The sequence below is a fragment of the Molossus molossus genome, unplaced genomic scaffold (assembly GCF_014108415.1).
Source record: "Molossus molossus isolate mMolMol1 unplaced genomic scaffold, mMolMol1.p scaffold_m16_p_1, whole genome shotgun sequence".
NCBI lineage: Eukaryota > Metazoa > Chordata > Mammalia > Chiroptera > Molossidae > Molossus > Molossus molossus.
The window spans coordinates 222,723,813-222,749,549 of NW_023425344.1; the positions used below are offsets into that span (position 1 = coordinate 222,723,813).

General features: G+C 41.0%; 1 protein-coding gene and 1 pseudogene across 2 annotated transcripts in view; one reads left to right on the forward strand and one right to left on the reverse strand.

Moving 5' to 3' along the window:
* The window catches only part of EXD2 (exonuclease 3'-5' domain containing 2), a 49,767-nt gene that overhangs the window by 11,082 nt on the left and 12,948 nt on the right, over positions 1–25,737 (forward strand). For both annotated transcript variants that reach the window (XM_036274124.1, XM_036274133.1), the window contains exons 2-3: positions 3,166–3,551; positions 22,883–23,139. In XM_036274124.1, the coding sequence (XP_036130017.1) occupies positions 3,213–3,551; positions 22,883–23,139 (596 nt within the window). In that variant the 5' untranslated portion in view covers positions 3,166–3,212. The remainder of the gene's footprint in view (positions 1–3,165; positions 3,552–22,882; positions 23,140–25,737) is intronic.
* LOC118623515 lies at positions 458–804 on the reverse strand (annotated as a pseudogene).

Here is a 25,737-nt window from a genome sequence, read left to right on the forward strand (position 1 = left end):
AAACTTGGGACTGTTCAGAAGGATCAAGCCACAATGATCAGTGGTCTATAAACTAGGTCATAGGAAGACTGGTTGGGTTAAGTAGAATGTACTAAGGGAAGTCTTAAGAGCTATCTTCACAGATTTCACAAGCTCTCAGGAGGGCTTTGTCATTTCAAAGACCACACTGAGCATCAAAGAGAGCAATTTCCCTCCTCCCCCGTTTGGAGAGAAGTAAGAATGTTATTTTAATTTAACATCAACAATGACACTGTAACAGCATAGGGAAGAAGTAGTGGAGAGAGTGTCATTCCCTAACCAGCCTTGATTTTAATGACAGGGCCCCAGCAACATGGAAGCACCTCATCTAGTCTCTCAACGAAGTGAGAAAGGGCAGGGAATTGGAAATCAGAAGCTCAAAACTTAGAGAGGGGCTGATGGCAAGCTTGGGAGAGATGGTAGGGCTGTGGGGAGTCCCTTAGTGCAGATCTTCGGCTGTGAACACCCTGCGCAGGATGGAGTCCTTGGCGGCATCATAGGGGTGCTCCTTGGATGGGATCTCAAGAACGGCCGGAATGGAGCGCTGGTGGGCGTCAAGTGCTAGTCGCACCATCTCTGCAATGTACTGGTTGATGAGGATGATGCCAATGTCGCCCCGGTTTAGAAACTACCGGAAAGTGTGTTGATCTCATTGATGGCTGTATCCTTCACCACCAGGAAATTAGGGTGGCGGTTCTTGTTAAGCTCCCCTATGCCGCCCAGCAGGAAGCTGGTCACCGTGTCCTCGTCCCCAATCACCGCAATAAGCTTCTTCCTACCCGCCATCCTAGCAGACAAACAGCGCTCAGCTGCGAAAGCCTGAAGTCCTCGAATCCCCGCCTCCACAGCGCGCCGCCTTTTCGCTCACACCCCCACCCTTTAGGCATGCGCAGTCCCACCGAAAGCAATTTCTATGTAGCAAACTTTTACAGAATGCAAGGACTTTTCAACAAAAACTACCTCTTAAGGTAATGAACTCGGTTCCTAGAAGTATTCAGGTACAGACTAGGTCAGAGACCAGATAATCTGTCAGGATTACCATGGAAAGGATTCTTGAATTGTGTGGGAGCTGAATTTGGTTCCTAAATTTAACACTATGATTCTTTGTTTTCCTTTAATAGAAGTTATGTTATTTGTGGAACTCCAGTAGTAGTAATAACTAGCATTTACTGAACCCTAAAATGGGCTGGCCAATATGTTAAGTGAAGTATGTTGATCATCTTACTTAAGTCTCACAATAATTCCACCTGGTAGGTACTGTCTTGCCCATTTTACCAATGGGGACTCTGAGGCTGAGAGAAGTTCAGTGAATTGCCTAAGTTTCTATAGCCAGCAAGTAGCAGAGGCTGGATTTGAATCCAAGGTATTTGACTTTAAGGCCCATATTGTTATCCTCTATCTTATGCTGCTCTCTGAACAGTTTAACATATTTGTTTAATTTGTTAAATATGATTTATTTCAGGAATATGGTTATATTTCTTGAGTGTTAAGTGGGATGTTTACATTGTCTGTCTCTAAAAAAGCACCATTAAAAAAACTGTATTTTTCTAGTTATGAATATATACATACTTGTAGAATTTAAAAATTATTTATAATTATTATTTATAGTAATTATTTATATTCCTACCACCCTTAGGTTACCACTATTCTTACATACAGTTATGCACCACTTAACAGGGGTATGTTCTGAGAAATACGTGGTTAAGCAATTTCGTACTGTGTGAACATCACAGAGTGCGCTTACACAACCTAAATGGTATAGCTTCTACATACCTAGGCTATATGGTAAAGCCTGTTGCTCCTATATTACACACCTGCACAGCATGGTATTGTACAATACAACATGAGATTAAATTCAGCACAAGACAAAATGATGGTAATCGAGAGGCATAGTAAACACGAGATGTATGAGGCTGCTGCTGGCATAACACAGCATACTGTTTTATAGCAAACACTTTTTAAAATAACGATAAAGAATACAGTCTAAAATACCAATAAAAAGTATTGTATGGTAAATACATAGACCAGTAACAGAGTTGTTTGTTATCATGAAGAATTATGTACTGTACCTGATAGTATGTGCTGTACTTTTCCACGACTGGCAGTGCACGAGGTTTGTTTACACCAGCATCACCACAAACACGAGTCATGCATTGTGCTGTGACAGTATGAAGGCAACAATGTCACTAGACATTAGGAATTTTTAATTATAAGTTTATGGGACCACCATTGTATATTCGGTTCATCTTTGACTGAAGTGTCATTATGTAGCGCGTGACTGTATTTAACAGGGTGTCATGTCAGTTTTCTTTCACTTGGCTTGCTTTACTTATATATATAATCCTGTGGATATTTCAGTTTGCGTCTTTCTCCTGAGCATCGTAGGTCTCTCTCAAGTTTCTGTCATTTTCCTTTTGGAGTCCCCTCTTCACCTGGTACTACCCTAGCATACCCTCAATATCTGAGTCTGTTTCTATGGAGAACTACTGAGATTTCTGGAGCAAGAAGATCCATGTTTTTTCTAACCTGTTTGCTTCGTTCCTCCACTGCCCACACCTTTCAGAAAAGTAAAAAAATCTCCCTACCAACTTGCTGATGATTAGATTTTTATTTAAGCAGAATTTTTCATTCAATTGTTGTTAGATTGAAGGTTTAAAGTGCAAACACCTTGCCCTGACTGGTTTGGCTCAGTGGTTGGAGCATTGGCCTGCGGACCAGAGAGTTCTCGGTTCGGTTCCCGCTAGGGGCACATAACAAACAGACAAAAAGTCCTCAGTTGGGGATGAAAAAAAAAAAAGTGCAAACACCTTGAAGAAGAACCATTAACACAAATTTATTCACTGACATATCAGTAAGTGGAAGTGAGAGTCAAGCTTATTCTGTGTTAATAAGATTTTGTATGATTAGGAGAGAGTCCTGGGCAACTGTTAGAGAGCAAGAGAGTTTTCTTGGGTGAGAATGGAGATAGAGATGGAGTAGAGAATGTACAAAAGTGAAAAAATTAAAATATCACTGTTTCATGTTGAAATTTGTAAGTTTTTTAGTTTGTGGTACATGGATTGTAAATGGAACACTTTTTAGGGAAAACTTGTTTCCATACAGGTTTAAATTCTGTGTGTAAATTTATTGTTACCATTTGTTTTGCAGATTGTGGGATTAGTGATATGCTTTCCTAAACAGCAACAAAGTTGAAGATGTCTAGACACTTGGTGGCTTTGACAGTAACCACACTTCTTGGTGTGGCAGTGGGGGTGTTTGTCCTCTGGAAAGGCATCCAGCGTCGGAGGAGTAGAACGAGCCATGGGACCCAGCAGCAGCAGCAGCCACAGCAGCTGCAAGCTCCAAGCAGGAGAGAGCTGCCCCCTCCAGAAGAGGACCAGCTACACTCCAGTGCCCCCAGAGCCTCATGGGAGAAGAGAATCCTTGAAGCAAAGGTGGTAACTGTGTCTCAGGAGGCAGAGTGGGATCAAATTGAACCCTTGCTTAGGAGTGGGTTAGAAGATATTCCAGTACTTGGAATTGACTGTGAGTGGGTAAGTTAAGAAGCAAAAATAAAACAAATCTTTTCTGCTTTTCCAACTGGAGACCTTGAATAGTCATGTAAAGGATAAGATTAAAGGAGAATTAGCTTGTTACCAACTTGCTAGTAAGATTTTAGCAGGAGAAGCTGCTTCTCTTCTCAGGATAGGGGAGTGCTCATAATCATAGATTCTGGAGTCAGGCAGATCCATATGAGTTCCAAAATCATCACTTATTCTGTGAACTTTGGACATGCTGTTTAAATAAGTTTGAGCCCCAATGTACTTGTTTGTAATAGAGATGTAATGGTATCTACTTCCCAGGGCTTTTCTAAGGATTCAGATAGCCTCTTTTAAGGCTTTAGCACAATTTTAACATGTAGCAAGTGATCATTAGATATTAGCTACTGTTAATATTTTTAATAGTATTTTCTTTTTCTTTTTAATCCTCACCCGAGGACATTTTTGCATTTATCTTCAGATAGAGCGGGAGGGAGAGAGGAGGGAAGGGACAGGGGGTGGGCGAGAGAGAGAGAAACAGCAATGTAAGAGAGACACATCGAGTGGTTGCCACCCACATGACCCCAACCAGGGCTGGGGACAAACCACATCCAAGGTACGTGCCCTTAGCAGGAACTGAACCTGGGACTCTCTGGTCCGCGGGCCGACGCTCTACGCTCTAACCACGGAGCCAAACTGGCCAAGGCTAGGATCATTTTCTTTAAAGTCGTACTTTAGAAGTTCATTTCTTGAGGTCTCATTGATAATAAATTTATTGTTATTGTTTTGAAAATGTCTTTATTTTGCTCTTGATCTTTTTTATTTATCCTCATTCGAGGACATTTTTCGATATTTTGTTCAGATAGAATGGGAGGGGGAGAGAGAGAGAGAAACATCGACGTGAAAGGGACACATCGAGTGGCCACCACCCGCACAACCCAACCAGGGCCGGGGACAAACTGCAACCGAGGTACATGCCCCTAGCGGGAACCGAACCCAGGTCTCTCAGGACCGCAGGCCGACGCTCTAACTGCTGAGCCAAACCGGCCAGGGCTGCTCTTGATCTTGAAGATATTTTTACTGGATGTAAAATTTTAGTTTGGCAGTATATCACTTTTAAGTTTTTTATTGTATTCTGGCTTCTATTGTTGCTGTTGAAAATCACTGTCATTCTACATGTTGATTCTTTATAGGTAATCTAATTTTTTGTAGCTCCTTTTAAGATCTTCTCTTTGAGTTTGTGGTTCTAAAAATTTACTGTGTTGAGTCTAGATGTCTTCTTTCTGAATTTCCAGCTGGGAATTCAGAGAAATATGAGGATTGGTATCTTTAATCAATTTTTAAATTCTCTTTAAAGATCGTCTTTACTCTGTTTTCTTCTTCTTTTCCTTTTTCTTCTCCTCTTCCTCCTTCCCCTCTTCCTCTTACATCTGCTTCCTCTTTGTTGCTGGAATTTGATCAGCTACATTCTCAACTTTTTATGCTAACTTATGTGTCTGGTAATCTCTTTTATGTTTAATGTGTCTTAATCTCTCTGGATTTATTCTGCACAATTTCTTAAGGTCTTTTTTACAGTTCTCTATTTTATCTTTAGCTTTGTCTAATCCTCTGTTTAACTTGTTCCCTGAGTCTTTTTTTTTAAGCCTTTTTATTGTGAAATAAAACACATCAAGAAAAGTGCCTGAACCAAAAATAAACAGCGAAATGATTATGTAAAGAGAACAGCTGTGTATCTAGAAACTAGGTCAAGAAATAAAATGTTAGTACCCCAGAAGCTCCCTTGGTGATTCCTTATAATCATTGTTCCCTCCCTCCCCCTAAGGGTTGCCATTATCCTGATTTCACAGTATTTACATTCTTGTTTTTCTTTATACTTTTACTATTCAAGTATGTACTGTAAATTAGTTTTGCTTTCTTTTTAAATGTACTATAACTGAAACCATAAGTATGTATTCTTTTGTGTCTGGCTTTTTTTTTTTTTTTTATCCTCACCTGAGGACATTTTTCCATTTTTTGTTCAGGTAGAGTGGGATGGAGAGAGAGGAACAGAGAGAGAGAGAAACATCAATGCAGAAGGGACACATTGAGTGGCTGCTATCCGCACGACCAACCAGGGTCGGGGACAAACTGCAACCGAGGTACGTGCCCTTAGCGGGAACTGAACCCGAGTCTCTCTGGACCGCAGGCCGACACTCTAACCGCTGAGCCAAACCAGCCAGGGCAGTGTCTGGCTTCTTTTGCTCAACTTTATGTTTGTGAGATTTACCTATGTGTGACTGTGACTTGTTGCCATATAGTAGTCCATTGTGTAAATATATCACCATTTGTTCATCCATCCTAATATGAATGGACATTTGAGTTGTTTACCATTTGGGGCTCTTACAAAGAATGCTGTAGCCCTGGCCAGTTTGGCTCAGTGGTTAGAGCGTTGGCCTGCGGTCCGGAGAGACCCGGGTTCGGTTCCCGCCCTGGTTGGTCGTGCGGGTGGCAGCCACTTGATGTGTCCCTTCACGTCAATGTTTCTCTCTCTCTCTCCCTTCCTCTCTCTCTCCCACTCTATCTGTACAAAAAATGGAAAAATATATCCTCGGGTGAGGATAAAAAAAAAAAAAAAAAAGAATGCTGTATTCAGTATTATTGAGCATGTTTATAATCTATGAGTGTAGTCCTGGGTCATAAAGTTTGTACATATATCTTTAACTTTTTTTTTTTTATACTCACCCGAGGACATTTTTCCATTTTTTGTTTAGATAGAGTGGGAGGGAGAGAGGGGAAGAGAGACAGAAACATTGATATGAAAGGGACACATCAAGTGGCTGCCTCCTTCATGACCCAACCAGGGCCGAGGACAAACTGCAACTGAGGTACGCGCCCTTAGTGGGAACCGAATCTAGGTTTCTCTGGACCGCAGGCCGACGCTCTAACCACTGAGCTGAACCGGCCAGGGCCCTTACAAATATCTTTTTCTTAAAAATTAAATTAATTTATTTTTGTTACAGATGTTTATCCTTTTTCCCCCACTGATTCCCCCCTCCCTCTCCCTCCTCATCCTCTCCCCAGCTTTGTTGTCCATGTCCATTGTTCATGCACACATGCATATAATTTCTGTGGTTTATCTCTCCTTTCCACCCCCTCTTCTGGGGATAGTCAGTCTGTACCCCACTTCCATGTCTCTGGGACTACCCCATCCCTCAGACTGTTATGTTCATTATATTCCACAAATAAGTGAGATCATATGATACCTGTCTTTCTCTGATTGGCTTTTTTCGCTTAGGATGACACTTTCCAGGTCCCTCCATGTCGTCTCAAAGGATAAGAGATCTTTCTTTCTTACAGCTGCGTAGTACTTCATTGTGTATATGTACCACTTTTTTATCCATTTGTCTACTGATGGACATTTGGGCTGTTTCCAGATCTTAGCTATTGTAAATAGTGCTGCTACAAACATGGGGGTACATTTATTCTTTCTGATTGATGTTTCAGGCTTCTTAGGGTATATTCCTAGAAGTGGGATCACTGGGTCAAATGGCAGTTCAATTTTTAATTTTTTGAGGTAACACCATATTGTTTTCCATAGTGGCTGCACCAGTCTGCATTCCCACCAGCAGTGTACTAGAGTCCCCTTTTCTCCACACCCTGGCCAACACTTGTTGTTTGAGAGGGCTATATATCTTTAACTTTTATAGACAATGCCAAATTGTTTCCAAAGTGGTTTTAACTAGTTGACCCTCAGTAGTGTTTGAGTATACTCATTGTTTCCAGCTGGGTTTTTTGTTTGTTTTGTTTTAACAGTTGTACTGACTTTATTCTCCTCACTCTTCTCACTCACGTGCTGTCCACTTTGCAGCTGTGGGATGGCCACAGACCTGGGCACAGCCATTCTGCCACCACTGTGAGGGGCACTGTGGCAGCATGCACCAGTGTTGGAGACTCCCAGAACTGTGCTTGTGGGGCTTGAAGCCCACCTCATCTCTCTGGCCACTCACCCCCAGCTGGCCCAAGACCAAGGAGCTCAGGGAGTGCTGGGGTGGGGACAGGCCCAGGTTCTGGACCTGAGGTCTGGCCAATCGGGCCAAGAAATCCATCTGGACAGAGGGACCCCCTCACAGTGGAACACCAGCGGGAGATGATGATGATCCTGAGTCCCCTCTCCACCACTACCGCCAGTCCTGGGAAGTGGGTATGATGCCCCAGTACCCTCACTCCAGTATTCAGGTGCTTGTTAATTTGATTTTAAAATAAAAAGGAAATAGAAAAGCTGGTAAAATAAGAACCACATCTATAGTGGCACTGCTGAGGTTCTGTTACTGCTTTAGGTCCTTGGGGTCTGGCTGGAAAGGAATTCCTACCAGTAGTGGCCCGAGGGGAAGAGAATACCAGGAGCACAGAGTTCCTGTCCCCACTGGGATGGGCCTCCCAGGAGAGGACTTGGCTGTGCTCACCTACAGCTGCAAGGCCTTTTTGTCTGGATCCCTCTCCTCCCCTCAGAAGGAAGTCCAGTGTTGGGACAGGGTTTTACTGTCAGCTCCCGTACACGTATCTCCAGCCTCTGCTTGTCAAAGTCTGGCCTGACAGACTAGTGCCAAGCCTGTCCAGAGCACTAAGGTTTGCTAAGGCCACAGTGGGGCTAGCAGGTGACAAGGCCACCAAGCTCCTATGGGAGATCCTGATGTCAGTGATGGAGTTGGGAACCCATGGGCGTCCTGGCCTGGAGCCCATTGGGGGAGATCAACTTTTTTGTTGTGTTTTTCAGAGAGAGAAACATTAATGTGAAAGAGAAACATCGACCTGTTGCCTCTCCTACATGCCCCAGATGGAGACTGGACCCGCAACCTAGGTATATGCCCTGATGAGGAATCGAACCCGAGACCTTTTGGTGCACGGGGTGATGCTCCAACCAACTGAGCCACACTGGCCAGGGCAGATCAACTTTTTTTAAAGAAATCATGTGAACCAGCTCTGAAGAGCTGCCAGACACTGTGCCCAAAAGTTAGAAATAGCAAGGAGGAAGGGAACAGGGAGGAGGACCCTGAGGGTGACATGGAATCTCAGAGATAAGAGGTGCAGGAGAGGGAAAGAGCTACAGTAAGTCAGAGACCTGAGAGGCCCAGCCTTGCGATGGGGAGCCACAGAGCTGGGAGCCAGACAGGAAGCCTTCCTCTCTCATGGAGTGGCCTTCTTTCACTCCCCAGAGGACAGCAGGGGCCCCTGAGGGTACCTCTGTAGGCTCTGGGTTGTGCTGCTCCTGCTGCAGTCCCGAACTCAACCAGCCCAGGGCACTGCCCTCCCTGCCCCCAGAGAGCAGTCAGGCTGTGCGGCTTGTTGCCAACTGTTTTCAGAAGTGCTTCTTTCCACTAATTTAACCTCCCACCAAGACTATGTGAAAATTGCTTTATTTTGCATCCTCATCAATATTTTGTACTGTTAGATTTTTAAATTTAGTTATTCTACACACCCATCAGAATATAATTAAAACCCATTGTGGTTTTAATCAGCATATTCCTGATTACTAATGAGACTGAGCTTCTTTTTATATTTTACTGATCATTTAGATGTCTCTTATGAGTACTGTTTAAATCTCTTCTTTTTCTATTGAGTTCTGTTTTTCTTACAGATTTGTAGGAATTCTTTATATATTCTGGATATGAACCCTTTTTGAGTTAAATGTATAATGTATATGTTTTCTCCTATCTGGGAATTGCCTTTACATTCTTTTAATGTTATTGCTTGATGATCAGAAGATCTATATAGGGCAGTGTAACAAGTCTTATTCTACCCCTATTCATGAAGATATCCTTCTATATTATTTTTTGTGGAATTTTGTGGTTTTAACCTTGCATATTTAGATTTACACTCCTGGAACTGAGTTTTGTGTGTGCATATATGATGTGAGGTAGGGTCAAGTTTCATTTTTCCCCCATGAGGATTTACAGTTGTCCTAGCATCATGAATTGAAAAGCTACACCTTTCCTCACTGCTCTGCAATGCCTCTTTATCATAAACAAATGCCCACACATGAGCAGATCTGTGTCTGGACTCTGTAGTAGACTATTTTTCTGTTCTTACACCAATGATTATAAACTGTCTTAGTTATTACTTACTTTATAATGACATGATATTTGGGACAGAAAGACTTGCCATCTTGTTGGTTTTTTTTTCCCCAGAATGTCTCAGGTATTCTTGATCCTCTGCATTTCCTTATTCATTTTATTTTATTTATTTATTTTAAATTAATTAATTTATTTTTTTTATCCTCACCTGAGGACATTTTTCGATATTTTATTCAGATAGAGTGGGAGGGAGAGAGGGAGAAACATCAACATGAAAGGGACACATCGACTGGCTGCCACCCACACGACCCAACCAGGGCCGGGGACAAACTGCAACCGAGGTACATGCCCTTAGCGGGAACTGAACCTGGGTCTCTCCGGACCGCAGGCCGAGGCTCTAACCGCTGAGCCAAACTGGCCAGGGCTCCTTATTCATTTTAGAATCAGCTTTTCAGGTTCTATACACATAAAAATCTTGATATTTGATTGAGATTGCATTGGATTAGTAAATCAGTTTGTGGGGAATTGACTTCTTTATAATATTATGTTTTCTAATCTAATAATATTAATTTAGATCTTTAATTTCTCTTAATAATGTATTTATAGTTTCCATGACCTTTTTTTTTTCTTCTATAACTATGATTTTTAATGGGAACCAGAGATATGGTTACAATTACATAGTCCAACACAAAAAACCCATGGGTGATCAGGAGTTGGAAGATTACAAATAATGAGGGTCACAGTGGTTATAGAAGAAAAGCTGTTGCAGAACCTCAGGAGGCAGGCTGAGGTGGCCTTTCCCTGCAATTCTGTTTGTGGTCACCCCTGGAGTCCTTCTTGCCAGGGCCAAAGCCACCTCTGTCTCCACCACCCTGGCCCCCTTAAAAGCCCCCATTACCTCAGCCTCAGCCTCAGCAGCTGCCCTATCATAGCCTCCTCTGCCACCATGCCCATTATCTCCATAGCTACCCCCTGTCCTGGGCCATCTGGTTTAGGGGCCTTACACTGGTTGCATTTATTCCTGCAAGAAAAGTTCATGTTCTTACATGTAGGATTAGGACAGTTTCAGTCCCCAGCTCACTGCTGTCCTCCACCGCCACCACCGCCACTGTGGGTTATCCTCCCCAGCCACTGCCACCACTGCCCTTGGCCTCCATGACGATTGCCACCACCCCAATTGAAATCTGCTCACCAAGTAGCAAATGAGACCTTGATAGGATTCCCAGGGAGTGTTTTACCATCAAACCAGTCAATAGTTATTTTAGCAGAAGGTGGGTCAATCAAGTGATACCATTACCTGTCCCTTCAGCTTGCCCCTTTCTCTCCTGTGTATAGATTAATCATGGGTGTTCTGTTTCCTTATTTGTCTTAATAATATTAATCTGCTTGAAGTAATCAGCCACAGACTCAGTTATGGTATTCTTGCCCAGGTCTTGCAGGAAGATGGTGGTGTTGTCTGAATAATCCTGTTCAGAGTCATGATGTGATCCTTGGTCCTGAGGGCCACCAAATTTTTTGAAACCACCACAGTCATATTTCCACCATGCTACCTCTGCCTTCATGGCCACCTCCATGACCTCTAGCTTTATAGCCACCACTGCTGCAGTTGTAATCACCGCCAACACCCTGACCTCGTCCCCCGTGGTCCTGCTGGCCTCCTCCATAGCCATCACCACCACCACCACTCATCCTGATTGCCATAACCGCCACCACTCATCGGGGACTGATCTTGGCCATAGTTTACCTCTGCCACCCCCTCTGCCACCTCCACTGCTACTGTTGTACTGGTAATGCTGTCCATAGTACTGAGGAGGATTATAGAAGCTTTGCTGCTGTCCATAGCTAGGCTTTTGTTCACCAGAGCCAGACTGCTGACCATACTCCCCACTCTGGGGCTGCCCATAGTTGCTGCTCCGAGAACTGCTACCATAACTGCCTAAGGTGCTGTTAGGAGCTGGGTGCCGGCCATAGCCAGGGTAGGATTGCCCATAAGACGACTGAGAACTTTGGCCTCCACCATAGCCACCATTTGAGCCATATCCCTGGGGAACTGATTGAGTGCCACAGCCTGTGTTCTGGGTCTGTCCATAACAGCCGTAGGTGCCCTGGCCATAGCCTGAAGTGTCCTCTGACTGGCCTTAGCCACCATAACACTGCTGTCTGTAGGGCTAAATACTCTGCTGGGAATCACCCTGCAGACTGGGTGGGGTAGGCCCCAAGGCTTTGGGTTGCTCTTTGGGCATAGTTGGTTGAGGCCTTGTCGGCGCATGTGCACACAGGCCGAAGGGCAACAGGCTTCCAACACCACAGCACCGACACATCAAGGACTGAGCTGATTTTTTTATTCTATTATGAATGAGAACTTAAAAATGTTTGTATTTCCTTCTGGTATATAGAAATGCACTTATTTTTATGTATTTCTCTTATATTAAGAAACCTTACTAAACTCACTTCTTTTGGATTTCTGTATACACTATTATATCATCTGTGAAATAACAATTTTATTTCTTTCCAGTCCTTATACTTTCCATTTCTTTTCTTGCCTTGATGTACTGGCTAGGATCACAATGTAGTGCTTAGGTAGAAGTGGTGACAGTAGGTGTCCTCGCCTCATTCCCCACCTCAAAATGACAGCTTTCAGCATGTTTGTGTTAAATATATCTGGGATAGGTTTGTTTGTAGTTCCCTTTACCAGATTAAATATATTCAATTCCATTCTTGGCTTGTTAAGAGGTTTGGTTTTTTTAATCATAGATGGTTGAATTTTATCAAATATTTTTTCTGCATTTTTTGAGATAACTATGTAGTTTTTCTCCTTTATTCTGTTGCTATGAGATACATTGATTTTTTAATTCCTGGAATAAATCCAACATGGTCATGATGCTTTATTCTTTTTATATGTTGCTGACTTCATTTTGCTAATAATGACTCTTGGAGAATTAAAAAAATAATCTGTTTTTGAATGATAGTGGTTTATCATTTTCCTTTCTAGAATGACCTTGTCAAAGTTTGATTTTAAAAAAGTTATGCTGGCCCGGCCAGTGTGATTCAGTGGTTGAGCATTGACCCATACACTAAGAGGTCACAGGTTCAATTCCTGGTCAGGACACATGCCCAGGTTGTGGGCTCAATCCCCAGTGTGGGGCATGCAGCAGGCGGCCAGTCAATGTTTTCTTTTATCGATATTTCTATCTCTCTTTCCCTCTCCCTTTCTTTCTCTCTAAAGTCAATACAGAACAAAAAAAAAGTTATGCTGGGCCTTGGCCTGGCCCGGTGGCTCAGTTGGTTGGAGCATCGTCCTATACACCAGAAGATTGTGGGTTCAGTTCCTGGTCAGGGCACATACCTAGGTTGTGGGTTTGATCCCTGGTCAGGGTGCGTATGGAAGGCAACCCATTGATGTTTCTATCTCACATTGATATTTCTCTCTCTACCCCCATTTCTCTCTCTCTCAAATCAATAAAAACATATCTTGGGTGAAGATTTTTTTAAAAAGTTATGCTGGCCTCATACGAGTTAGAACTGTTCCTTATTTTTGTGTTCTCTGGGAGAGTTTATGTAAGATTATAATTTTCTTTTCCTTAAATATTTGATTTGAATCTACTAGTGAAGCCATCTGGAGTTTTCTTTTTTTTTTTTTTTAATCCTCACCCGAGGACATTTTTGCATTTATCCTCAGATAGAGTGGGAGGGAGAGAGGGAGGAAAGAGAGAGAGAAACATCGATGTGAGAGAGACACATGAAATGGCTGCCACCCACACGATCCCAACCGGGGCCGGGGACAAACTGCAACCGAGGTACGTGCCCTTAGTTGGAACCGAATCCGCGTCTCTCTGGTCCGCAAGCCGACGCTCTAACCGCTGAGCCAAACTGGCCAGAGCATCTGGAGTTTTCTTTTAAGGGAAGTTTTTGGATTACAGATACAATTTTTTAATAGTTTCAGGCTATTCATATTTTTGTTGTTGTTGTTCAGATAGAGTGGGAGGGAGAGAGAGGAAGAGAGAGAGAGAGAAACATCGATGTGAAAGGGACACACCGAGTGGCTGCCACCCACATGACCAACCAGGGCCATGGACAAACTGCAACCGAAGTACATGCCCTAAGCGGGAACCGAACCCGGGTCTCTCTGGATCACGGGCTGATGCTCTAACCGCTGAGCCAAACCGGCCAGGGCAAGGCTAATCATATTTTTTTAATTTCTTCATGTCTGTCCTGAGAAATTATATTTTTCATTGAAATCCATCTTATCAAAATGTTAAATTACAGGCATAAACTTGTTTATAATATCCTTCAACATTTTTTTTTCCTTTTCTGATGGATATGTAGGGATGGCTTCTTTTTCATTCTTGACATTCCTGCTTATTTGTGTTTCTTTCTTTTTCTTGGTTACTCTTTCCATGGGTTTATCAATTTTATTAGTCATTTAAAAAAAACCAGCTTCTGGTTTTGTTGATCTTTAGTGTGTGTTCTGCTTCATTGATTTCTGCTCTTTCTTTGTTATTTCTTTTCTTCTAGTCTCTTGGGCCTAATTTGCTGTTCCCTAATTTATTCTTCATCCTATCATACTACTCCACTGAAACTGATCAAGTTGGCGGCTTTGTTTTCTGATCTAGAGGACACTATTTGGACTCATATTATTCTAGTTCTCAGAAACATCTGCACAATTCCTACACAAGACGTTTTCTTCTTAGCTTTCATGCCTTCACAATCTCTTATTTTCTATCTTACTCTTCTTTCCTTTTTCTTTTTCTGATCCCCATTCTACCTAACATCTAAATACTGACGTAGCTCAGGCTTGGTCTCTTCTCTGTCCACTCCAGGGATTGCAAACTCAGATGTCTACAAACTCCAGACAGGACATGCAAATGAACGATGTAGGTGATTGTATTTTGAATGCATAGGAATATTCTTAAATTTCAAATAAATATGCTTCCTCCTTTTTTTTTCTTTAAACACAAGGCTTCTATAGGCTATCTTTCATTTTCCTGGTTTTGAGAGAGACACAGATCCTGAGAAATACTTCTTTGTATTAGAAAAATAGTGGTAATCCAACACATTGATAAATGGAAAATGACAGTTGGCTTCAGTGTTGCGAAGACATTATGGTGAATCTGCTATACAGTTCAAGCCAAATGTTGCCAGATTGTTCAGTTCTTTAAAGAGAAACTTGGAATATAGATTTTTAAAAATGTGAACTTTACTAATTTTTAAATCCTGGCACAAATTTTTAAATATGTTGGAGCCAAAAAAATTTAAACATGTTTGTATGTCAGCAGTTGGGTCCATGGACCACTAATTTATGCCCTCTAATCTACATTATTTTTCTAAGTGACCTCATCTAATTATTTATTTTTTTGGAGAACTGATTATCTTTTTAATATAGTTAAAAAAATTTTTTTCTTTATTGATTTCAGAGAGAGAGGAAGGAAGAGGGAGAGAGAAATAGAAATATGGATGAGAGAGAACATCAATTAGCCACCTCCTGCATGCCCTCCATTGGTGCATATGCCCTGACTGGGAATCGAACTGGCTACCTCTTGGTGCATGGGTTGACACTCAACCACTGAGCCACACCGACTGGGCTTTTTAATGTGTTTTTATTGATTTTAGAGAGAGAGGAAGGGAGAGAAAAAGGAAGAGAGAGAGAGAGACTGTGAGATAGAAACATCAATTGGTTGCCTTCTGTACGTGCCCCCACTGGGGATAGGATCTACAACCTAGGTACGTGCCCTGACTAGCAGCCTTTTGGTGCAACCAACTGACTCACCTGGCCAGGATGAGAGCTGATTATTTTTTTTTTTTTATCCTCACCCGAGGATATTTTTCCATTTTTTTTGTACAGATAGAGTAGGAGGGAGAGAGAGGAAGGGAGAGAGAGAGAGGAACATCGACGTGAAGGGACACCGAGTGGCTGCCACCCGCACAACCAACCAGGGCCGGGGACAAACTGCAACCGAAGTACATGCCCTTAGCGGGAACTGAACCCAGGTCTCTCCGGACCGCAGGCTGACGCTCTTAACCGCTGAGCCAAACCGGCCAGGGCGAGAGCTGATTATTTTTAAAAATTTTAAATTTTAGCTCTTGCTGGTTTTGCTCAGCGGTTAGAGCGTCGGCCTGCAAACCAGACAGTCCCGGGTTTGGTTCCCACTAAGGGCATGTACCTCAGTACCCTGGCCCTACATGGGGTCTTGTGGGTGGCAACCACGTGATGTGTCTCTCTTACATCAATGTTTCTCTCTCTTTCTTCCTCCCTCTCTCTCTCCTGCTCTATCTGAAGATAAATGCAAAAATGTCCTCAGGTGAGGATAAAAAAATTTTTTTAAATTTTAAATTAAAGTATAGTTGGCCTACAATATCATGTTAATTTCAGGTGTACAACACAGTGCTCCAATGTTTATATACTTTACAATGTCATCATGAAAAGTTATTATGAATTATTGACTATGTTCTCTATGCTGTACACTACATCTCTGTGGCTTATTTTATTTTATAACTGGAATTTTGTGCCTCTTATTCCCCTTCACCTTTTTTCCCATTCTCCCACCTCTCTTGCCTCTGGCAACCATCAGTTTGTTCACTCTATCTGTGAGTTTGTTTTTATTTTTGTTTAAATCATACAGTATTTGAAGTGAAATATACAGTATTTGTTTTTCTTTGTCTGACTTTATTTCACTTAGCATAATACCCTCTAACGTCCATCTACGTTGTCACAAATGGCAAGATTTCATTCTTTCTTATTGCTGAGTACATTCCATTGTATATATGTGTGTCTTACACACACACACACATCACATCACATCTTTAAACATTCATCTGTGAATGGACAACTTGCTTCCATATCTTGGCTATTGTAAATAATACTGCAATGAACATAGTGATACATGTATCTTTTCGAATTAGTGTTTTCATTTTCTTTGGATAAATACCCAGAAGAGGAATTGCTGGGTTGTCTGGTGGTTCTAGTTTTAATTTTGTGTGATATCATCTAATTTTATAGTTTTAAATATAATTGATAGGCTGATGACTCTGAAAAGTAGACATCTAGCCTTTTATATCCAACTGTCTACTTTACATCTCCCTTTGAATGTCTACTAGTCATCCCAAATTTAATATGTTTCTAATAGGACTCTTGATTTTTTTTTCCCAAACCTGTATTATTCCTAGTCTTCTCCACCTTTAAGATTAAAATAAGGGCGCCCTGGTCAGTTTGGCTCAGCGGTTAGAGTGTCGGCCTGCGGTCCTGAGAGACCCGGGTTCGGTTCCCGCTAAGGGCGCGTACCTCGGTTGCAGTTTGTCCCCGGCCCTGGTCGGTTGTGCGGGTGGCAGCCACTCGATGTGTCCCTTTCACGTCGATGTTTCTCTCTCTTTCTCTGTTCCTCTCTCTCCCTCCCACTCGACCTGAACAAAAAATGTCCTCGGGTGAGGATAAAAAAAATAAATAAGGGCTACATCCTTCCGCTAAGGTTGTTCAACAAAAGTGCTATGATTGAAAATCAAAATACTAACAGGCAGTAATGATATGTTATTTTTCCTTAGTGGCAAAATATGTGGAAATTAAAAGAAAGACTTATTGAAACAAGGAAATAACATAGCATGCTACCTGATAGAGGTTTGGGTTTCCATATCCCCCTGAATTACCTTTGATGATGTACGCCTATGGATAAATGACCTGCTCAACATGAGGATTCTGTCTTATTTTAATTTAATTTTAAATTTTAATTTATTTTATTTTAATTTATTTAAAGTAGTTTATTGTTTTTTTAGAGAGAGGGGAAGGGAGAAGGAGAGAGAAACATCCATGTAAGAGTGCAACATTAGTCGGCTGCCTCCTGCCCGCTCCCTACCCAGGATCAAGCCTGCAACCTGGTCCTATGCTCTTGACCAGGAATTGGATCAGCAACCTACTGGTGCACAGGATGAGGCCCAACCAACTGAGCCACACTGGCCAGGGCAATCTGCCATGTTTTAGAAGCTATTACTTTGCTTTTCTCCTGGGGATGTACAGAGGGAAATGTTAAATATGTTTCTGGTCCCTGACTCATGCCTGATTTTTTTTTCCTGAAGTTTCTGGCTACAACTTCCTAGCTTAACAGCTACAAATAATTGGTGCAATAAATATTGAATGAAGTGAAAGTCATTTTCCCAAGAACATCCTTCTGCAGGCTCAGGCTCAGGCTTGCTTGAGGTCTGCTTTCTTTCCTTACTGTTAACACTTCCCTTCCCATTTAGGAAGTATTACCAGTGCTATCTCTAAAAATACATTTTGCATCCATCTTCTCTGTATCTCCTCTACTTCCTCCCTAGTCCAAGCCTCAAGAATCTCTCATCTGGATCTTTGCAATAGCCTCCTGACTGGCCCCCCTACTTGGATATTGTGTTCCTACAATCCCTTCTCCATATAGTAACCTTGAGTAACCAAAATGATCCTTTAAAAATGAACATCAGATTGTTTCAGTCTTCTGCTTGAAACTGTTCCACGGCTTCAAATAAAACCAAGATGCCTTAATTACTTAGAAGTTCTTAAGGACTTACATGCTATGGCCTCTCTCAACATCTGAATTTTTCTCCTTCTAAGCCTCATTGGGCCTTTATTCTTTCGCTTGAACAAGACAATCTTATTCCTGTCTCAGAGCCGTGGTTTAAATTTAACCGATATGTAAATACTACAGACTAGGGATGCTCAATAGTTAACCTGTTCCATCCCAGAACATTGTACTAGGTCATTCTTTACTCTCTGCTGCCATCGTGGGTTCATTTAAAGAATCACTGGCTTTTCCAGAAATTTATCAGCTCTGGACTTTTAAGAACCCTGCATAAAGGTTAGAGTAATTCCACATGTATTCATTATAATATTTATGCTTTATAAATTACATACAAGTCATATTATGTCATTTTGATGTATTACATATGTAAAAGCAGAGTAGAGAATAAAATATAAAAATTAAAATAATACTAGGTAGCATATGATCACAAATATGTTAAAAATACAAGTATTTTTAGAAGGAAAGAAAAAAAGTGGGAAAAACATCAGAATGTTAACAGTGGTTATTTCTGGGTTGTAGAATTTGCATTTTTTTTTGTATAATTGTATTTTTTTTTGCAATAAATATGCAGTGCTCTATTTTTAAAAAAGAATCCTAAAGCTAAATGGATTATCCACTGGCCCTCAGCTCAGGAAAGAGGATTCTAAATCAGTGCTCTCTAATCACTGAAATATGGGGAAAAGTGTTAGAAATTTTGTTTGTAGTGATTGATGGCATCATTCATTTAAAATTTTCATTTTTGTGTATGTATAATAATGTAATGTCTGTAACACATGTATAGTGCTACATATGTATATAACTTATAAATACATATGCATATAAGTTGTGTATGTCCCAAACATTTTTTATGAGTTGACCAATCAAAAAAACAAATATGAGACTGCTGAATTAAATAATACTAATGAAATTATTATTATTTTTTATCCTTATCCGAGGACATTTTTGCGTTTATCTTCAGATAGAGCAGGAGGGAGAGAAGGGGGAAGAGAGAGAAGCATCGATGTGAGAGAGACACATGGACTGGCTGCCACCCACACAACCCCAACCAGGGCCGGGGACAAACTGCAACCGAGGTACATGCCCTTAGCGGGAACTGAACCCGGGTCTCTCTGGTCCGCAGGCCGACACTCTAACTGCTGAGTCAAACCGGCCAGGGCATACTAATGAAATTAAAATATGACATGTCTTTTCCCATTAAGGGTTCCATTGTTTTCCATGAGTAGTAAGTGATATCAAGACAAAAATATGTTAGAAAGCAAAAGTGCTAAATTTATGAGAATTAAAGACTAGATATCTTATTAATGAAGCCAAATTGACTCTGCTAGGTGCATCATTCTTCCAAGTATATATTTAGTATAAATTGAATACCTATTGGAATCATAAACATTTGGATTTCTAGTAGGAAAGCCTTAATTGTAATCATTAGATCTTAAGCACAATCCAGAAACAGCATTAAAGAGACAACTCACCCTAGTTGGTTTGGTTCAGTGGTCGGAGCATCAACCGGTGGACCAAAGAGTTGCGGGTTCGATTCTGGTCAAGGCACGTACCTCAGTGGCGGGTCGTTCCTGGCCCTGGTCGGAGTCGTGCGGGAGGCAGCCAGTCGATGTGTCTCTCTCACATTGATGTTTCTCTCTCTCTCTCTCTCCTTCCCACTCTGTTTGAAAATAAATGGAAAAATATCCTCAGGTGAGGATTTAAAAAAAAGACAACTTATCTATCTGTCCACCTATCTAGTTATTTACTTAATGTATTTTAGACAAGAGAACCTGACCAAAAGAATGTACAGAAATTCAGCACCAGGAATTTGCAGTGAATATTACATCAGATTAGCAGACTAAATATGAGAAATGGAGATTTATAGCTTTTTCTTAGAGAAAGCTGGTATTACAGAGGGAGGGAATTTCTCTATAAAATAGGAAATTTGGCCCGACTGGTGTGGCTCAGTGGTTGAGCATTGACCCATGCACCACAGGGTTGCTGGTTTGGTTCCTGGTCATGGCACATGCCCAGGTTATGTGCCCAATTTCCAGTGGGAGGTATGCAGGAGGCGGCCAATTGATGTTCTTTCTCATTGATGTTTTTCTCTGTCTCTCTCTCATATTAGTAAAGAAAAAAAAATATATATATATATTTTTTTTTGTAGCAAATGTTCACTTTATTGTATATTATTGGAAACAATTACATTCTTTGTTCCTTAAGTTAGATAATTTTCTCTGAAAAAAAAATTTTTTTTAAGGCAATTTGGCCACATCCAGATAAATTATTATAGAATAGGACCCAGCAGTCAGTTTCTTGTAGGTCTTTTTGACCTTGGCTGAGCCCCAAGAATTAGACATATTAAAGACCAAACTGCCCTGGCCGGTTTGGCTCAGCGGTTAGAGTGTCGGCCTGCGGTCCAGAGAGACCCGGGTTCGGTTCCCGCTAAGGGCATGTGCCTTGGTTGCAGTTTGTCCCCGGCCCTGGTTGGTCGTGGCGGGTGGCAGCCACTCTTGATGTGTCCCTTTCATGTCGATGTTTCTCTCTCTCTCTCTCTCTCTCTTCCTCTCCCTCCCTCCCACTCTATCTGTACAAAAAATGGAAAAATGTCCTCGGGTGAGGAGAAAAAAAAAAAAGACCAAACTGAGCTCAGCCAATGTGGTTCATTGGAAGTGTTGCTCAGTGGACTGAGCATCCCATGGATTGAGAGGCCCTGGTTCGATTCCCTGTCAGGGCACATGGCCAGGTTGCGGGCTTGATCCCCAGTAGGGGGCGTATAGGAGGCAGCTGATGGATGTTTCTCTCTCACAGTGATGTTTCTATATCTCTCTCCCTTCCTCTCTCTCTAAAAAAATCAATAAAAACATATTTAAAAAAATAAAACTGGCATGCTTTTATTTGAGGATATGTAAATAGCCCTCTTCAACAAAGCAGTGCCTGAGAAGGGAAATCCTAAGGCTTTTATAAGTTAAACCATGGGTTTACTTTGCATTGAAGTTGAAGTCAAGGGCAAAGGCCCTCCTGAATTTGTTTTGAACAATTCTTTGTGATCCTGATTGTTTCTTATCTGTGATATTGGTCACCTCAACAATGAAATATTCCTCCCTTGATTACTTGTAACACTTTGTTTGAACACTCCTTTGGTATTTACCATGCATAAGAGTGTGAGCTTGTGTGTGTTGTATTCTACCTAAAAGTTTATAATCCTAAAACAGATTCCGTCTTTTAGATAACTTGATATCCCACAGTGGCTCCTGGTGTAATGCCTAGCACTCTGATACTGTGGTAGTGAGGGAACCGCATTGCCTAGAGCAGGGTTCTCCACTGGTGATGTTTTGGGCAGATGATTCTTTGTTGTGAGGCACTATTCTTTACATTGTAGGGTGTTTAGCAGCATGCTGGCCTCTTACTAGTGGATACCAATGCACTCTCCCCTAAGTTGTGACAACCAACAATTTCTCCAGACATTGCCAAAGGTCCTGGATGGGTGTGTGTGTGTGTGCAAAATCAATTTTGGTTGAGAACTAAAGATTGGGAAGTTTGGGTTCTAATCCTGACTTTGCCATTATGTTTATGCAAACTGCTTCACCTGTAGGGATTAAATTTCCTCTCTTGGAAAATGAAGATTGGAATTTACTGAGTACTTTATAGAGAACCTTTAATTAATGTGAATTTTGTATGTAAATATTTCTGAGAATAACTTCCTTAGCTTTTAGCATTTTTTTCAATTTATCTGTTACCTCAAAAAGATTAAAATTATATACCTGAAACTAATACAGAATAATATTGAATGTAAACTGCAATTGAAAAATAAAATGAAAAAAACAAAGCAAAACAAAAAATATTAAAACTAGATCAGTTAGCCCTTGCCGGTTTGGCTCAGCAGTTAGAGCGTCGGCCTGTGGTCCAGCGAGACCCCAGTTTGGTTCCCGCTAAGGGCACGTACCTCGGTTTTCCCCAGCCCTGGTTGGGTCATGTAGGTGGCAACCACTCGATGTGTCCCTTTCACATCGATGTTTCTCTCTCGCTTTCTTCCTCCCACTCTATCCAAACAAAAAATGGAAAAACGTCCTTGGGTGAGGATAACAAAAACAAAAAACAAAAACAAAAAACAACTAGATCAGTTAATATATAAAGTTATTTTTCATCTCTTAAGATATAAGGATCCTAGCTTATGTTCACTATACATTTTTTTTTCTTTTATGACCAACATTTGTGACTATAAAACTGTAGAAAACATTTTGTGCTATCAGGATTTATTATAATGGCAGGTACCACTTATTTATACTAGGATTGTATTTTCTACCTCTTTTTAAAAATTGGATCTGAGGCAGTGGAGATAAGGTAAATGAGTCAGGTCACTGGTATGTACGTAAGAGTCTGGATAATGAAAAGAGTATATTTATCATCTGACACTCTGCTCCTTAGCCTTTTTTTTTTCTTCCATTAGCCTTTTAAAACCAGTATGTTTCACATGACTCTGCCAGTGTGTGTCCAAGTACTCCTCTGTGTCAGCTGGTCACTATTTATGGACCGCTCATATTTCAGGCCCTGGAGTTTGGGCCTTCAGTGACCTTTTTTTAAGGTGCTGCTTCACAAAGTACATTGCATTTATTAGCATAGGCTGATCCTTAGATTTGAACCAAAATCCAGCCAGCGGCCCCCTTTGGGAAGTTAAGATGTATCTTTTAGACATTTTTTGCAACGGTTTCATGTTGTACTTGGTCCTGTGCTAGGGTGTGAACTGTAGCCCTGTTTTTTTCCTCTGTTGCAGGTGAACTTGGAAGGGAAAGCCAGTCCTCTGTCACTCCTTCAAATGGCCTCCCCAAGTGGCTTCTGTGTCTTGGTTCGCTTGCCCAAGCTGATCTGTGGAGGAAAAACACTACCAAAAACATTGTTGAACATTTTGGCAGATGGCACTATTTTAAAAGTTGGAGTAGGATGTTCAGAAGATGCCAGCAAGCTTCTGCAGGATTATGGCCTCATTGTTAAGGGGTGCCTGGACCTCCGATACCTAGCCATGAGGCAGAGGTATGATTTGTACGAATGCTTCTGGGATTCCTGTAGCTGTGGGGCAAATCTTTAGCAAGATTTGTAGATTAATGAGAATCAATAATGAAGCATCTAAAATTCATTACAAGCCTAGAGGCTTCTGAGATGCATATTGAATTCGTGAGGAAATACTCCAACTTCTGAGAAAACTTTAGTTACCTAGAATTGGTCTTTTTATTTTATTTTTTTCTCCAATTTATTTTTGTTATAGATGTTTCTCCTTTTTCCCCCCAGACCCCCACCTCCCCATCTTGCCCCCCACCCCCTAGTATTGTTAATTGGTATTTTTAAATGAAACATTAATAAGGTGTCTCTATAAGCTACAGGTTGTATGTCTCCACTGGCTAAATGAGGGCCGTGGATTATTTTTGTTTTTGTTTTTCCCCTTATGGTATTTTTAGGAAATTTTAGTTTAAATGCAGATGATTGGTATTTCTTATGTCTCTTGAAAAATTAGATGATTTGACTATACTAGGTCAATAGTTCTAGATGGCAACAATTGGCTGGGCAGCCCTGTCCTCTTTAGACGAGCATATTCTATTCAATTTACCTGAGTCCCCACTTCTCCCATTGAAATGGGGACTCATCCTGAAGCATTCGAGTTTAGAAACCCTGTTTTTGGCCAAAATGATGGTAGCTCTGGTCCTTTACTGGGAGGAAGAGAGATTTCCCTTTCTCTTGGAATTCTATTTCTATGGAAATTCTATTCTAAATTTTTTTTTAGGGAGTTGCAATTACCTTTATATGTATATATACAGATCCTCATTTCAGTAATGTGGACTGAAACAGTCTCTCTCCTGCCTCAAATGACACTGACATTAATAAATAAAACTCATAAATAGGTATACATTTTGTTCAAGTAGTACGTTAAAATATTTACTGTAAAAAAATGTTGAACTCTATAAAAGTATTTAGATTATAACAGCAGAAGCCACCTTTCATTGGGACCTCTTCCCTCTGGCACCACTGCCCTGGGGGTGCCCACTGTTGCTCTGTTGCTAGAGGTGGTGTGTATGGTGGCTAAGAGTTGGCTCCAGAGAAGATCATGTGGGTGGGAGCCCAGCACTGCCACCTACCAGCTCTGTGACCTTTGGCAAGTTAGTGAACCTCACTATTCACTCCTCTGTTCTCTCATCTGTGAAGTAGAGATAATAATGTTCCCACATCAGAGGACTACTGTGAGGATTGAATGAGTTAAACTATGGAAAGAACTTAGAAATAGTGTTTGAAATACAGAGAGTGCTGTGTAAATTTTAACTATTACCATCGCCACCCCACCACCAGTTGTTATACCATCATCATCTGATTGGTTTGTTTTTCCAGATCTTTTTCTATGCAAGTGAAGTCCTCTCTATGAATATATAGAAATTAATGGTGCTCTGGATTCTTTTTGGCTAGCTGCAGAATGGCCAAGTGTCAGAATAAGAATTTGGCCAAAGCTGAATATTACCATGAACTTTTCCAGAAATAAAAATAAAGCATTTATCAGGCCTTTCAATTTTATTAAAATGTAAACATTATTGTATTATTGAGCACTTTAGTAGTAAAAAATAAGATTTTTTGACACTGTATTATAAGAATTTTGACAATCTACTGCAAGAATTATACTTAGCACTGTTAGCTATAGGTCGCTCCTGATGTTTGCCATAAGTAGTTGTTGTTTCAATTGACTTCGGGGAGGAGCACAACCTTTTTTTTTTTTTTTTTTATAATGCTGTCTTCCTTTCTTCATACTTTTTATATTTTTGTTGTATGTTAGCCGAAGATGATTTGTTATAGAGATTGTTGTATGTGATTTAGAATCTTTCCTAGTGGAACTATGAAATGGCAAAGGTGGCATCTTGTTTTTAATTCATCCTCAAGAAATGTGAAACCGTGCTCTAGCCAATGTGGCTCAGTTGGCTGGGCATCATCCCATGCACCAGAAAGAAGGTTGCTGGTTCGATTCTGGTCAAGGGCACATGCCCAGATTGTGGGCTCAATCCCCAGTAGGGGCATGCAGCGGGCAGCTGATCTCACGTCGATGTTTCTCTCTCCCTCTCCCTTCCTCTCTCTCTAAAAATCAATAAACTATTATTTAAAACAATTTTTTAATGTGAAAACTTCCCCAATATGACATTAAAAAAACTAATGACATAAATGGAATAAAATAACTAAAAATGAAGTACTGTCCTTCAATGAGGATAATGATTTTAAGACTTATAGAATATCCATGCTTGAAAAAATCACACAGCTCTTAAAAAGGATATACATTTGTACTTACTGTCATGGAAGGAGGTCTCTGATACATTGAGTTATAGAGCAAGTAGCAGAATAAAAAAACAGAGCAAATACAAGAAAACTGTGTCTACTCCTCTATCTAATCATCTCTTTGTTTATCGTGCATAGAAAAAGTCTGGAGGGAGCCACACCATATTGTTAAGAGTCATATTCCTGAGGAGTGGAAGTGTGGGGCAAAGGGCTTTTACTTTCCCCCCGTTATACTGCTCTGTTGTCTGACTTTTTAATAATAACCATTTATTACTTTTATAATTTCTAATAAAACAGAAAAAAATTTTATGTCTTCCCCCAAATCCT